At 39.4% G+C, this 12,892-nt stretch overlaps 1 protein-coding gene and 1 pseudogene across 1 annotated transcript; one reads left to right on the forward strand and one right to left on the reverse strand.

The window, feature by feature from the left end:
* The first annotated feature begins 4,307 nt into the window (after positions 1-4,307).
* Positions 4,308-5,351, forward strand: LOC127040867 (olfactory receptor 5V1-like; annotated as a pseudogene).
* A 6,134-nt stretch (positions 5,352-11,485) lies between these two features.
* LOC127040868 (olfactory receptor 6F1-like) lies at positions 11,486-12,424 on the reverse strand. Its single transcript, XM_050935426.1, has one exon. It carries the CDS (start codon positions 12,365-12,367, stop codon positions 11,486-11,488), a length of 882 nt encoding a protein of 293 aa, XP_050791383.1. The 5' UTR covers positions 12,368-12,424.
* Between the last annotated feature and the right edge of the window lie 468 nt (positions 12,425-12,892).

Consider the following 12,892-nt stretch of genomic DNA (forward strand, 5'->3'; position numbering starts at 1 on the left):
GGAACTGAACTGGTGTCTCTCACATCCCTATGTTTGTTCCTTAACCACTAGATTAGGGGCTATAAAGGGGCAGGACTCCTCATTCATATCTGTCCCCCATCCCCAGTCACTTTGCTTGGGGTTAAATATGGGCTGAAGCCTTTCTCATATGAAACAGCTTTGTCACCTGACTCCAGGACATGGTTCCCAGCTGGGGATCCCAAGCAGAAACGGATGCCTCCCTCTAACTTGGACTTAGGTGCCTAACTCCCCAAAGAGGTGCAGTTTATGACATATCAGCATCTGTTATTGGCCAGTTTAGGGAGCGTGCTGCTCAGTGTGCTGATTTTTGTGGATAGCGTTGCTAGGTGTCTCTCTTTCCTCATGCATTGCATAGGTAGCCAGGCACCTTAGCCACAGTTTGTGAATTCACCGGGTAGCTACGTGCAACACCAAAGTGCCTATGAGGATCCGGGCCTAACCCTTCTTTCTCCTCTTGCTTTGCGTTGGGTACATGAAATCCTTGTCAGGGATCTACATAATGTACTTTAATAACCTCTAGAAATGATAGAGGAGAGTCAACACCTGAGGAGATGCATATGGAAAGACCAGAAAGAGAATATAGGTGCAAGCAACCTCGTAACTTTGACTCCAAACTGAACTGTTTTTCCAACAAAAAATTAGGTTTGGGACTAAATGAAAATGTTGTGCAAACTGTATGCTTTCATCAAAAACATTTAAATTTTGGTTGGAAAATAGAATGCCAGGCAGCTTTTATGGAAGCTTTTGAACAAAACTATTTTTCTTTTCTACAATTTTTTTTGTATATTAAGTTTTTTGCCAAAAAAATTGTGTTTATGTAAGAAAAATAGGCCAACGTTCTGTTTTTTGTTTTTTTGATGCAAAGTTAAAATTTTCTGCAGAACAAACTCAGCATTTTCGGACCAGCATTAATTTCAAATCAATATTTTTTAACATTTTTGTTTCAGAATCAAATTGAGATTAATTATCTAATATTTTAATGTACCCAAAAATATGTAAGAGTAATGATGGTTATCTTAGGATGGGAAAAAAAAGAAAATTTGAAAGATACAGTCAATTTTTCTGCTAAAAGTTAAGTTTCAGAATAAAATGGGATTTTTTGTTATAAAACCATTGTGTGAAAAAATCATCTATTTCATTCTGTTGTACTCTATTCTACTGATTCATTTAAATGTCATTTTGTTTTCAGAAATGGAGATTTTCAAAGACACAAATGGCAACTAGTCACCTAGAAGCGTTTGTCTTTTCGTGGGAGTCTGGTGCTTAACTACCATTTGTGCTTTTGAAAAATCTACTGAGCAATCATACACACTATGCTCTGTTTCTGTCTCTCGCGTGAAAATATTGCTTTCACTTTTTTCCCCTTTAATTGAAACTGAAAGCCATTTTGAACAGAAGGTGCTTGGCTTGCTCTTTGTGTATGATAAGACACCTGACTCTAGGAGAGTGCTTATGGTTGTGGGTGCCAAGCAGAAATAGGTGCCAACTTCCCAAAGAAGGGCGGAGCCTAAGACACCCTCCTCTCATCAGCATCTGGCTTAGTGGGGGAACCACCCAGGTTGCTGGGTTTTGTGGATCCCATTTTTAGGTGCCCATCTGTCTCTGTGCATTACACAGGCAGCCTGGACACCTAACTCAGGTTTTTCTATTGTCTAGGTGCCTAAAGATTAGACATCATAATGCTCAGCAGTGTGGTTCCTAATATATCCCCTAGTGGGTGCGGAAAATGTGGGGAAATCCCGTATGGCTTCTGTACCAGCCCCCTTGGCGTCACTACCCCTTCGGGGAAAGAAATGATGTTCTCCCTGGGACATGGGAGAGCAGGCTACATGTCGGAGACGTAGAGCCACTAGAACTGTCTGGGCTGTAATCGATAAATATCAGTGGAGAATCTGGAAAGATAATGGGAAGCCTTAATTGCTGAAAGTTGGGTACTCTCCCCCTCGCAGGGAAGCAGAGTAAAAACCCTGAGATGGGGAGTAAAGGGAGAAGGTGTCAGATGTCTGTGTTAAGAACTAGGCTCACTGAAACTCAGCCGCTCAGTGGGGACTGAGAGACGAAGGGGATGGGGAGAGATTGAGCCAAAATACACCCTCCAACAGTATGGATCAGAGGAGCCCTGACTCTGGCCAGTGTGAACTCTCTCTTAGCCTTTGCTTCATAATGCTAACCTAAGGGCTTTCAGATGCTGTAGGCTACATGAACGGTCACCTTATTCTGAAAGGGCTGCCTGTTGACACCGCGGATACTGAGAGAGTTGTGCTCTGAAGGGACCGGGCAAGTCTGGCTTGGCTGCACTCACTCAGGGAGCCACACAGAGAGATGAGTATTTCTGATGACTACAGGCTCAGTTTCAGAGTGGTGGAGACCAGAGGATTTCCCCAGTGAGCCAATGTGTGTCCTTAGGGTCCAGTACCCTAAAGGGGCACTCCCAGGAAACTGGTTAAAGGTTAGGACATAGACCAGACCTTGTTAATCTGTGACAGTGAGATTTTTCATAGCACCTCAGCAGGGCAGGTGCCTACCTCTCATTTGTTATGTACCCAGCAGGACCTTGAAGCAGGTAAATATCATAAAAAATCTGGTCCTAAGTCACTTAGGGGTTTTTAAATTGTACCTAAATCTAATTGAAAGACAGTGAGAGTTGGGTGCATAAACCTCTCAGTCTCTTAGGAAATCAAGTCCCTACATTGACTTTAGTGGAGTTGTGTCAATGGAGAAACAGTGTGAATGAGAGGAAAATTAGGTCCAGTTTGTTGCAAAACCACCTACTTCCTTCCTCAATGTTCCTCATTGCTCTGAGGTGTGGATAACGAGGAGGAATTTAGATAGATAAATAGATAGATAAATAGATAGATAGATAGATAGATAGATAGATAGATAGATAGATAGATGCAAAATTGATGCAGGCACTTTACTATTTTTAAGGACTTTCCAACATCCCTGAAGGAACGAAAGACATGGAGCTCATCTTTATTGACATCTAAGCATCCCAATCCATGTTGTAATACAGTGGGTTGGGGGAATGTAATCACCTTAAATCACTTCTCATAGCCCATTGTTAGGGTGCTAGCCATCTGCGCAGAGGTGAATCTGGCCTTCTGTGAGAAAGATAGCTAGATTAAGCCAAAAGGGGCATAATTTTCACCTTTTAACTGCAACAGCTTAGTGTCTGATCCAGTAGGAACCATTCCATTGAGCTCAAAGGGCTTTGGACCAAGCCCTCAGATATGGTGGCTGAGAGGAGAATATCCCCACAAGACCTACTAATCTGGTTTAAATAACAGTACTGATCACACTCTATAAATAGTGTAATTAGTCCCTTTTGGGTTATCAAATGAGACAATATGTCTTTATATATTTCTGAGTTGGGACTGCTAATACACAATTCACTGTTTGAAGGTCAAAAATGGGGATGATGTATATTTTCATGTAACTTTTATTTACTTTAGAGGACAACATGCTGTGAGAAGAGGGAACCAGAGAAACAAGATTCTGATTGTTGGAGAGGTGAAAGCAAGGGTTACAATTACATATAAAGGCCACAGCCAAAAGGTAAAAGTGGCTTCAGTTGTTAATCAGGATAAATATAATCAGTCTTTTCTGGCATTTGTGAACAACAAGCAACTGAACCATAATACAAAATATACAGTAAAACTTTTGGATTTGATTCTTTCCAATTTTGTATTCTGTGTTGTCATTTACACCTGTTCAAAGCAAATGCATCAGTAGTGTAAAGTGCCACCAGAGGTGTAAATGGGTGGAGAATTCAGATTTGGTAGCATTTTATACCTATTTTGTATTAATTTCTGCATTTCTGCATGGGGATAACTACCATAATAGTCTATATCATATTTAATACTATTGTCTATATTTGTTATTCAGTTTCTAATTCATCATACTTATTGTAGGTATGATAGATAGATAGGTAGATAGATAGATAGATAGATAGATAGATAGATCTATCTTTTGGATCTCTTCTTAAGCACTATTGAAGTAGACAAACAATCCTACTAAATTTCGCCCATATTTTCTGATGATATTGAATGTGCGTATGGGGTATGTCGACATTCTTTCTCTTTAATTTTTGTTATTTCTAGGATTTGAGCTGGGAGTTTGGTTCAGATGAAGCATATTCTTGTCACCTGTACTACCTTTAAGGTGATTGTAATTGATGAGGTTCCATTGAATAATACCATTTATGAGATACTCTCTAGTTCAAAATGAATTATTTCAGTGATGTTCTCTGACCTGTGTTAAACAAGAGGTCAGAATATATAATCATAATGGTCTCTTCTGACCTTGAAATCTATGAATCACTTAATTTTCCATTGTGTCCATTTCCTTTTCTTCAGATGGAACATATGGGTGTAACTGAAAAAGAGAATCAAACAGCCATCACAGAATTCATTCTTCTGGGGTTTGGAGACTTCCGTGAAATGCAGCCCTTACTCTTTGTGATATTTTTATTCATCTACACCATAACCATGTCCGGCAACATTGTAATTGTTCTGGTGATAGCAGCTGATCACAATCTACATACCCCCATGTACTTCTTCCTGGGTAACTTATCTTTCCTGGAGATCTGCTACACCACCACCATTGTCCCCAAGATGCTAAGAAGTTTCCTTACAGTGAGGGAAGTGATTTTATTCATGGGTTGTGTAGCCCAGTTGTACATTTTTGGATCTTTGGCAGTCTCTGAGTGCCTCCTTTTATCAGTCATGTCCTAAGATCGGTATTTAACGATATGCCATCCGTTGTCTTATGCATCCGTTATGAACTTTAAGGTTTGCCTTCAGCTAGCAGCTGGTTGTTGGATAACTGGCTTCCTGACTCCTATAGCAATGATGGTCTTGACTTTTATGTTGCCTTTCTGTGCTTCCAAGGAGGTTGGCCATTTCTTTTGTCATTTCATGCCTCTGTTAAAACTTTCCTGTACTGACACCCATTTGGTTGAATTTCTGTCTTTCACAGTGTCTGCCTGTGTGACCCTGGTCTCATTTCTACTAATCTTGACTTCCTACTATAAGATCATCTTGACCATCCAGAGGATTCCTTCCACCACTGGGAAGCAAAAAGCCTCCTTCACCTGCTCCTCACACCTCCCAGTTGTTTCGATTTTCTATGGCACTGTCATTATTGTTTATGTAGCTCCTGCAGGTAACCAGTCACCAGCTTTAAACGAGGCCTACTCCCTGCTCTATACAGTCATCTCTCCCATGTTCAACCCCCTCATCCACAGCCTGAGGAACAAGGAGGTCAAAGGTGCCCTGCGAAAGGTTGGAAGCAAAGTGTTCACTTTCCTAAAGAAGAGCAACATCCCGTAAGGTGACACAAGTGACTGAAATCAGAGAGCAGTTAGCATTTCAGGTGTTCTGGAGGTTCAGTGGAGAGGAAGTCAAGAAGCCCTGAAAAAGTCTGCAGGTAAATGCTTTCAGAAATTTGATGTCTCTAAAGCAAAATTAGCAATGGATGTTAGCAATCAAGTGTGAATTTCAAAAAAAAGTCAAAATGACCAGCTCATGAAAGAACAACCCACAGGCAAAAGAGATTGACCATCCAATTTATTTGGCAAAACATTACAATAAATCAACATAAGTTCACAAATAACTCAGTGGAGGAAAACAAAAACTCCATTAAAAATTATCATTGGATTGGCTCTAATGAACAGCTGCGACAAGTCTACATGTCTTTTTCAAGAGATTAGAAACTATCCTATGCATCTCTGAACATTTCCTTCCATGAATAGTACTAATATATTTTTCTTTTTGAAGCTTTTTATTACATCAAAGTTGCAATAAAACATTAACTTATTATATTATACATTACTTATTCAGGGTCAGATTAATATTCAAAGAATCTGGCTCAAGATTCTGGCTTGCTGATTGGGGACCCTTTCTTCTCACAGAATCATAGAGCCATAGAGTTAGAAAGGACCACAAGGGTCATCTAGTCTAACCCTGACTAGCCTCTCTTTGGTACTTCACTTGTGTATGTACTTGGTGTGAAAGCTTTTCAATTACAAGGATAATCCATTTTTGACAATATCCCAGTTCCATAGGAGGAGACATCATATTTTTCCAATATTGTGCAATATAGAGTATTACTGCTATCAATTAAATAAAAGAAATTAACATGTTGTTCTGTTTAAAATGTAAAGCCTTTACTGGAGCATTAAGTAAGAAGTCCAGGGGATCTCTGGGAAACTGGCATTTTGTCATAAAGTGAATCTCTTTAATTACTTCCTCCCAAAATTGGCTAATTCCTATACACAATCACAACATGTGCAAGTATGTTCCCCTTTCATAGACTCATATAGACTCATAGACTCTAGGACTGGAAGGGACCTCGAGAGGTCATCGAGTCTAGTCCCCTGCCATCATGGCAGGACCAAATACTGTCTAGACCATCCCTGATAGACATTTATCTAACCTACTCTTAAATATCTCCAGAGATGGAGATTCCACAACTTCCCTAGGCAATCTATTCCAGTGTTTAACTACCCTGACAGTTAGGAACTTTTTCCTAATGTCCAACCTAAATCTCCCTTGCTGCAGTTTAAGCCCATTGCTTCTTGTTCTATCATTGGAGGCTAAGGTGAACAAGTTTTCTCCCTCCTCCTGATGACACCCTTTTAGATACCTGAAAACTGCTATCATGTCCCCTCTCAGTCTTCTCTTTTCCAAACTAAACAAACCCAATTCCTTCAGCCTTCCTTCATAGGTCATGTTCTCAAGACCTTTAATCATTCTTGTTGCTCTTCTCTGGACCTTCTCCAATTTCTCCACATCTTTCTTGAAATGCAGTGCCCAGAACTGGACACAATACTCCAGTTGAGGCCTAACCAGCGCAGAGTAAAGCGGAAGAATGTCTTCTCGTGTCTTGTTTACAACACACCTGTTAATGCATCCCAGAATCACGTTTGCTTTTTTTGCAACAGTATCACACTGTTGGCTCATATTAAGCTTGTGGTCCACTACGACCCCTAGATCTCTTTCTGCCATACTCCTTCCTAGACAGTCTCTTCCCATTCTGTATGTGTGAAACTGATTGTTCCTTCCTAAGTGGAGCACTTTGCATTTATCTTTATTGAACTTCATCCTGTTTACCTCAGACCATTTCTCCAACTTGTCCAGATCATTTTGAATTTTGACCCTGTCCTCCAAAGCAGTTGCAATCCCTCCCAGTTTGGTATCGTCCGCAAACTTAATAAGCGTACTTTCCATGCCAACATCTAAATCGTTGATGAAGATATTGAACAGAACCGGTCCCAAAACAGAACCCTGCGGAACCCCACTTGTTATACCTTTCCAGCAGGATTGGGAGCCATTAACAACTACTCTCTGAGTACGGTTATCCAGCCAGTTATGCACCCACCTTATAGTAGCCCCATCTAAATTGTACTTTCCTAGCTTATCTATAAGAATATCATGCGAGACTGTATCAAATGCCTTACTGAAGTCTAGATATATCACATCCACCGCTTCTCCCTTCTCCACAAGGCTCATTATCCTATCAAAGAATGTTATCAGATTAGTTTGACACGATTTGTTCTTTACAAATCCATGCTGGCTATTCCCTATCACCTTACCACCTTCCAAGTGTTTGCAGATGATTTCTTTGATTACCTGCTCCATTATCTTCCCTGGCACAGAAGTTAAACTAACTGGTCTGTAGTTTCCTGGGTTGTTTTTATTTCCCTTTTTATAGATGGGCACTATATTTGCCCCCTTCCAGTCTTCTGGAATCTCCCCCGTCTCCCATGATTTCCCAAAGATAATAGCTAGAGGCTCAGATACCTCTTCTATTAACTCCTTGAGTATTCTAGGATGCATTTCATCAGGCCCTGGTGACTTGCAGGCATCTAACTTTTCTAAGTGATTTTTAACTTGCTCTTTCCTTATTTTCTCTTCTAAATCTACCCTCTTCCCGTAAGCATTCACTATACTAGACATTCCTTCAGACTTCTCAGTGAAGACCGAAACAAAGAAGTCATTAAGCATCTCTGCCATTTCCAAGTCTCCCGTTACTGTTACCCCCCTCCTCATTGAGCAGTGGGCCTACCCTGTCCTTAGTCTTCCTCTTGCTTCTAATGTATTGATAAAAAGTCTTCTTGTTTCCCTTTATTCTCATAGCTAGTTTGAGTTCATTTTGTGCCTTTGCCTGCAACCTGTCCAACAGTGTGCCTTCCTAGTAGCAAAAATGTGGTGGATCATAACTGGAGTCAAATGCCATATGCACATTAACTCATAAGCATTTTCTTTATGAGCTACACAGATTGAAGATGTATATCTTCTTTCCTGTGTACCGACCCACTCATCCAGGTCAATTTCCACTCAATCCAGGTCCAAATCCCTCTCCCATCATTTTATCTGGATTGTTTTCTTATTAACATCCTTTTCAAACAAAATTGCATGTATCTTACAAATTAAACATTTTGTTCCAGCTTGCTCCTGATTCAGCTCCTCAAATGTGGTTAAAAGGCTAAATAGACACGGATTACCCAGTAAAATGTTTGACTTGTAAATGTTGAAAATACAGGATATTTATGTTATTTACATTTTTACATAACTTTTGGTTTGATTTCAAACCAGGATTCAGGAACAGCTGTCTGAATTGAGTAATCTCAACTCTTACACACAATGACTGGATTAGATAACCTCTAGATCTTTGATTCTATGAATGCTCACTTTGATATATTCTAGAGATAAATTCCTGATTATTAATGAAAGCCATTAGGGGAGGGCTTCAGCATCGGCAACAGAAATTTAAAACAAAGTTGGAATTTCTCCAAAGATGCTAACATAGTCTAGATGTATGGGTGATTTTCAAAAATTTTTGATGACCTACATTTCTTTTTAACCCAACAATTTCTATAAATAGCTATATTTCTGCACGAGCCTTGTTTGATTTTAACCTGGTATTTCGATGGTCTATTGTTAGGCCAGATTATCACGTCTTTTAATTGTGATGCGTAATAATAATAAACCAGATTAGGAAAGGTAATCCACCCCTCTTTGTAGATTTACACAGAACTTTAGAACTCCCCCTTTGTCTTTTATGTTTCCATATGAATTTTAATAGCACACCATGCCATCTTTTTAATGTCATTTCAGGCATACCAACAGGGATGTACTGAAACAAAAATAATAACTTATGCGGGGGGGGACATTCTTCATTACTGAAGCTGCCCTGCCTAGCCAAAAAAAAATCATATTTGTTCAATTCCTCCAAATCTTTTATTATTTTATCCCACAGAGGAGGGTAATTTGCCTTTAACAGATTTTTATGTTTCTTCTCAATTATTTATTCCTAAATTCTTTAAAGATACCTTTACCCATTTAAATGTATGTAGCTGACAATAGTTTTAACAAGGCTTCTGGATCATCCTGCAAATGTAAGACTTCGGCAGCATACAGAGCTATTTTGTGTTCTATACCAGAAGATGCTTTGATATCTGTTACCAAGGGGCTATTTCTCTCATCTATTGCAAATGGCACTATTGCCAATGCGAACAGTACAGGGGTAAGAGGCAATCTGGTCTTGCACTCATAACCAATTGAAAGGTGGAGACTGGTGACCATTAACCAAATCAGATGCTCCAGGTTGAATTTACAGGAATAATATACCCTTAGAAAACTGATTTCCAAAACCAGAGCTTACCAAAATATGTCTGAGATACTCCCACTCCAGACCGTCAAAGGCTTTCTCGGCAATTCTTCTTTTCTTTTACCCCTCCCCCCGACTTTCCTGACATCTGGAAACTTTATTTCTGTTGATTTTATGTTTTCTTCTAGGTCATTGATAAAAATTTTAAATAGGAAGTGATTGTTCTGGGGACCCCATGAGAAACACAGCCACTAGATGACAATTCCCCATTTACAGGTTCACTTTGATACCCTACCTATCAGTCAATTTTCAATCCATTTCTGTGTCAGGTTAATTTTATATTATTCTAGTTTTTTAATCAAAATTTCTTGCTTGACCAAGTCAAACTCTTTAGAAAAGTCTAATTATATTACATCAACAATATTACTTTTATTAACCAAACACTTTATACACACACAAAAGATCAAGTTAGCTTGACTATATCTATTTGCCATAAAACCATGTAAATTAGCATTTGAATATATTACCCTCCTTTAAGTCTTTATTAATTGAATCTCATTTCAACCACTTCATTGTCTTGCCTGAGATTGGTCATGCTGATTGGCCTATAATTACCCGGGACATCTTGTTTACCCATTTAAAATTTGGCACAACTTTAGCTTTATTCTAATCTTCTAGCACTCACCCAGTGCTCTGAGACTTACTGAAAATAAATATTAAGAGTCCTAGGAGTACCTCAGCCAGCTCTTTTATAACTCCTGGATGCAAGTTATCAGGACCTGCTGATTAAAATGTCTAACTTTAGTAGTTGCTGTTTAACATCCTCCTGAAATACCAGTGGAAGAGAAAGAGTTTTTTCATGGCCATATGAAAAGACTATATAATGTGTTTTCCCCAAACAGAGAACAGAAATATTTATTGAACACTTTGGCACTTTCTGCATTATTTATTATAATTATAGCTTTTCTAGCTGGAAAGAGACAATATCTTTTTGTTCCTTATAACAAACAAACAAACATACAAACAAACAAACTAGTATTGTCCTAAACTCAACTGACCAAAGATTTCTCATTGTGTCCCTTATCTTCTCATATTAATTTTATACAATTACTTACTTCTGATTTATACCCATTGCTATCAAATTCTCCTTTCTTTTGTTTGTTATATATCATTTTTACTTTTTACTTTTTATAACTCCCTTCACTTGCCCTGTAAACCAGGTCAGTTTTTAACTGCTAAGGCCTTCTTCCTTGAAGTTCCATGACATCATTTAAGTTCCCACTACTGCAAAACAAGGCTTATATGGTAAACATAAGAAGGGGAGCTCGAGTGTGAAAGATGGAATTTAAAGCAGCTAAGAAAGTTAGAAACCTAACTTCTATTGAAATTCAGTAAGTTCTGGGCAATTAATTCACATGGGCTGCTTTGAAAATGGCAGTTTGATCTAGCTCTAACAACCAATGAGAGTTGGGAACGTAATTCCTTTGGGCATAATTCAATTAACAATGGGAGCATACACAGAGATCCTGCTAAGTGACACTGAAACCTAGCATCTTGGAATCTTCAGCATAAAACAAATTGCCTCCTCCCACTTGAGCTCATCTGTGAGTGAATAGCCGGTTGTTATAGTAATTCAGGAAAGCTGTAAAACAAAGCCACAGTGACGTACAGTATAAGGAAATGTTACATTTGGGTTTGAGATATGATGCAGGTGTCCACCTTCAATTGAAAGAGAAAAGGAGTAGACTGTCCTCTGAAAATGTATAACTTAATCCTTTTGCCTCATATTCAATTATATCAATGACCATCAGTCATTTTATTTAAATTTTTGGTCTTTTGGATTACAATTCTACTAAATCCATGCTGTTTCAAAACCACTTAGCATTCTTCTTAATGCCTTTCCCATTGCTTCCTTCACCTCTTTGTTTCTTAGAGTGTAAATGAAAGGGTTTAATAGAGGGGTTACGACAGTGTTAAAGATGTTGATAGTTTTGTTCAAATCCAATGAGTTCTGTGCAGAAGGCTTGACATAGAGAAAAATGGTGGAGCTGTACCAAATAGTCACAACAGTGAGGTGGGCAGAGCAAGTGGAAAAGACCTTTTGCTGGCCTTGAGATGATGATATTCTCAAGATGGTGGAGATGATGTGAATGTAGGAGACCAGGGTTATCACACATGAGATCACAAGAACAATGATTGAGACAATGAACATTGCAAGCTCAACAAAGCGTGTGTCTGTGCAGGAGAGTGCTATCAAGGCATCAATGTCACAAAGGAAATGATTGATGACTTTAGGGCCGCAGAAGGACAATCTGGATATTAGAGTTGTCAGCACAGAGATAGCCAGGAACCCACACAGCCAAGAGAGGAGGGCCAGATGAACAGAGAAAGTCCTGTTCATGAGGGAGCTGTAGCGCAATGGGTGGCATATGGCCAGATAGCGGTCATAGGCCATGACGGCCAGGAGGAAACATTCTGTGGAGCCCATGGAGAGGAGAAAAAACAATTGCAGGAGGCAGACAGTGAATGAAATGGTTTGGCTTGTTACCAGCATGATGCCAATGGCCTTGGGGACACATGCTGTGGTGTACCAGATCTCCAGGAAATAGAGATTGCAGAGGAAGAAATACATGGGAGTGTGCAGGCATGGGTGGGTCCTCACTAGGGCTATGATAGACATATTCCCTATGATGGTTAGGAAGTACATAACTGAAAACACCACAATAAGGAACATCTGAAAATACCAAGTGCCATGAAAGCCCAGGCGGATGAACTCCTGCACGATGGTTCGGTTTCTTATTTCTGTCCCAGCTATGACGTCCATCTGTAAAGACATGAGAGATCATAAGACATTTAAACATGTTGAATACTTGTTTGGATGTGCTAAAGTGAAGACTCAGAAATCTGGGACTAAAACTAATAAAAGATAAGGGAAAATGGGTGCTACTGAACATCATTCTTTCTTGTGCAACATTCCACCTCCACAATAGAGATGAGAGCACCACTCAACAGTCCTCTAAGGCCTACGAGGATGCAATGGGTGGCTGACAATATGCTATCTTTTCTGTCTTGATGATTTAGCCCATCCACCTTTCTCCACTTACCCCTGAGAAAGCCTCAGGATTTGGCACATTCTCTTCATGCCTCACCTTGACAATAATTTTGCTCTCTGCTCAGGACAGAGTAGGCATTTTTTTTTTCATAAGTCCCATTGACAGTTCTAGAATTTCTACTCCTAAGTCACGTACACTCTTCTGAC

Source organism: Gopherus flavomarginatus (assembly GCF_025201925.1).
Source record: "Gopherus flavomarginatus isolate rGopFla2 chromosome 11 unlocalized genomic scaffold, rGopFla2.mat.asm SUPER_11_unloc_1, whole genome shotgun sequence".
In the NCBI taxonomy this organism is placed as follows: Eukaryota; Metazoa; Chordata; order Testudines; family Testudinidae; genus Gopherus; species Gopherus flavomarginatus.

Bases quoted from the DNA above. Each gene is read 5' to 3' on its own strand.
- LOC127040868 (XM_050935426.1), bottom strand. From the start codon at position 12,367: ATGTTCCTTATTGTGGTGTTTTCAGTTATGTACTTCCTAACCATCATA.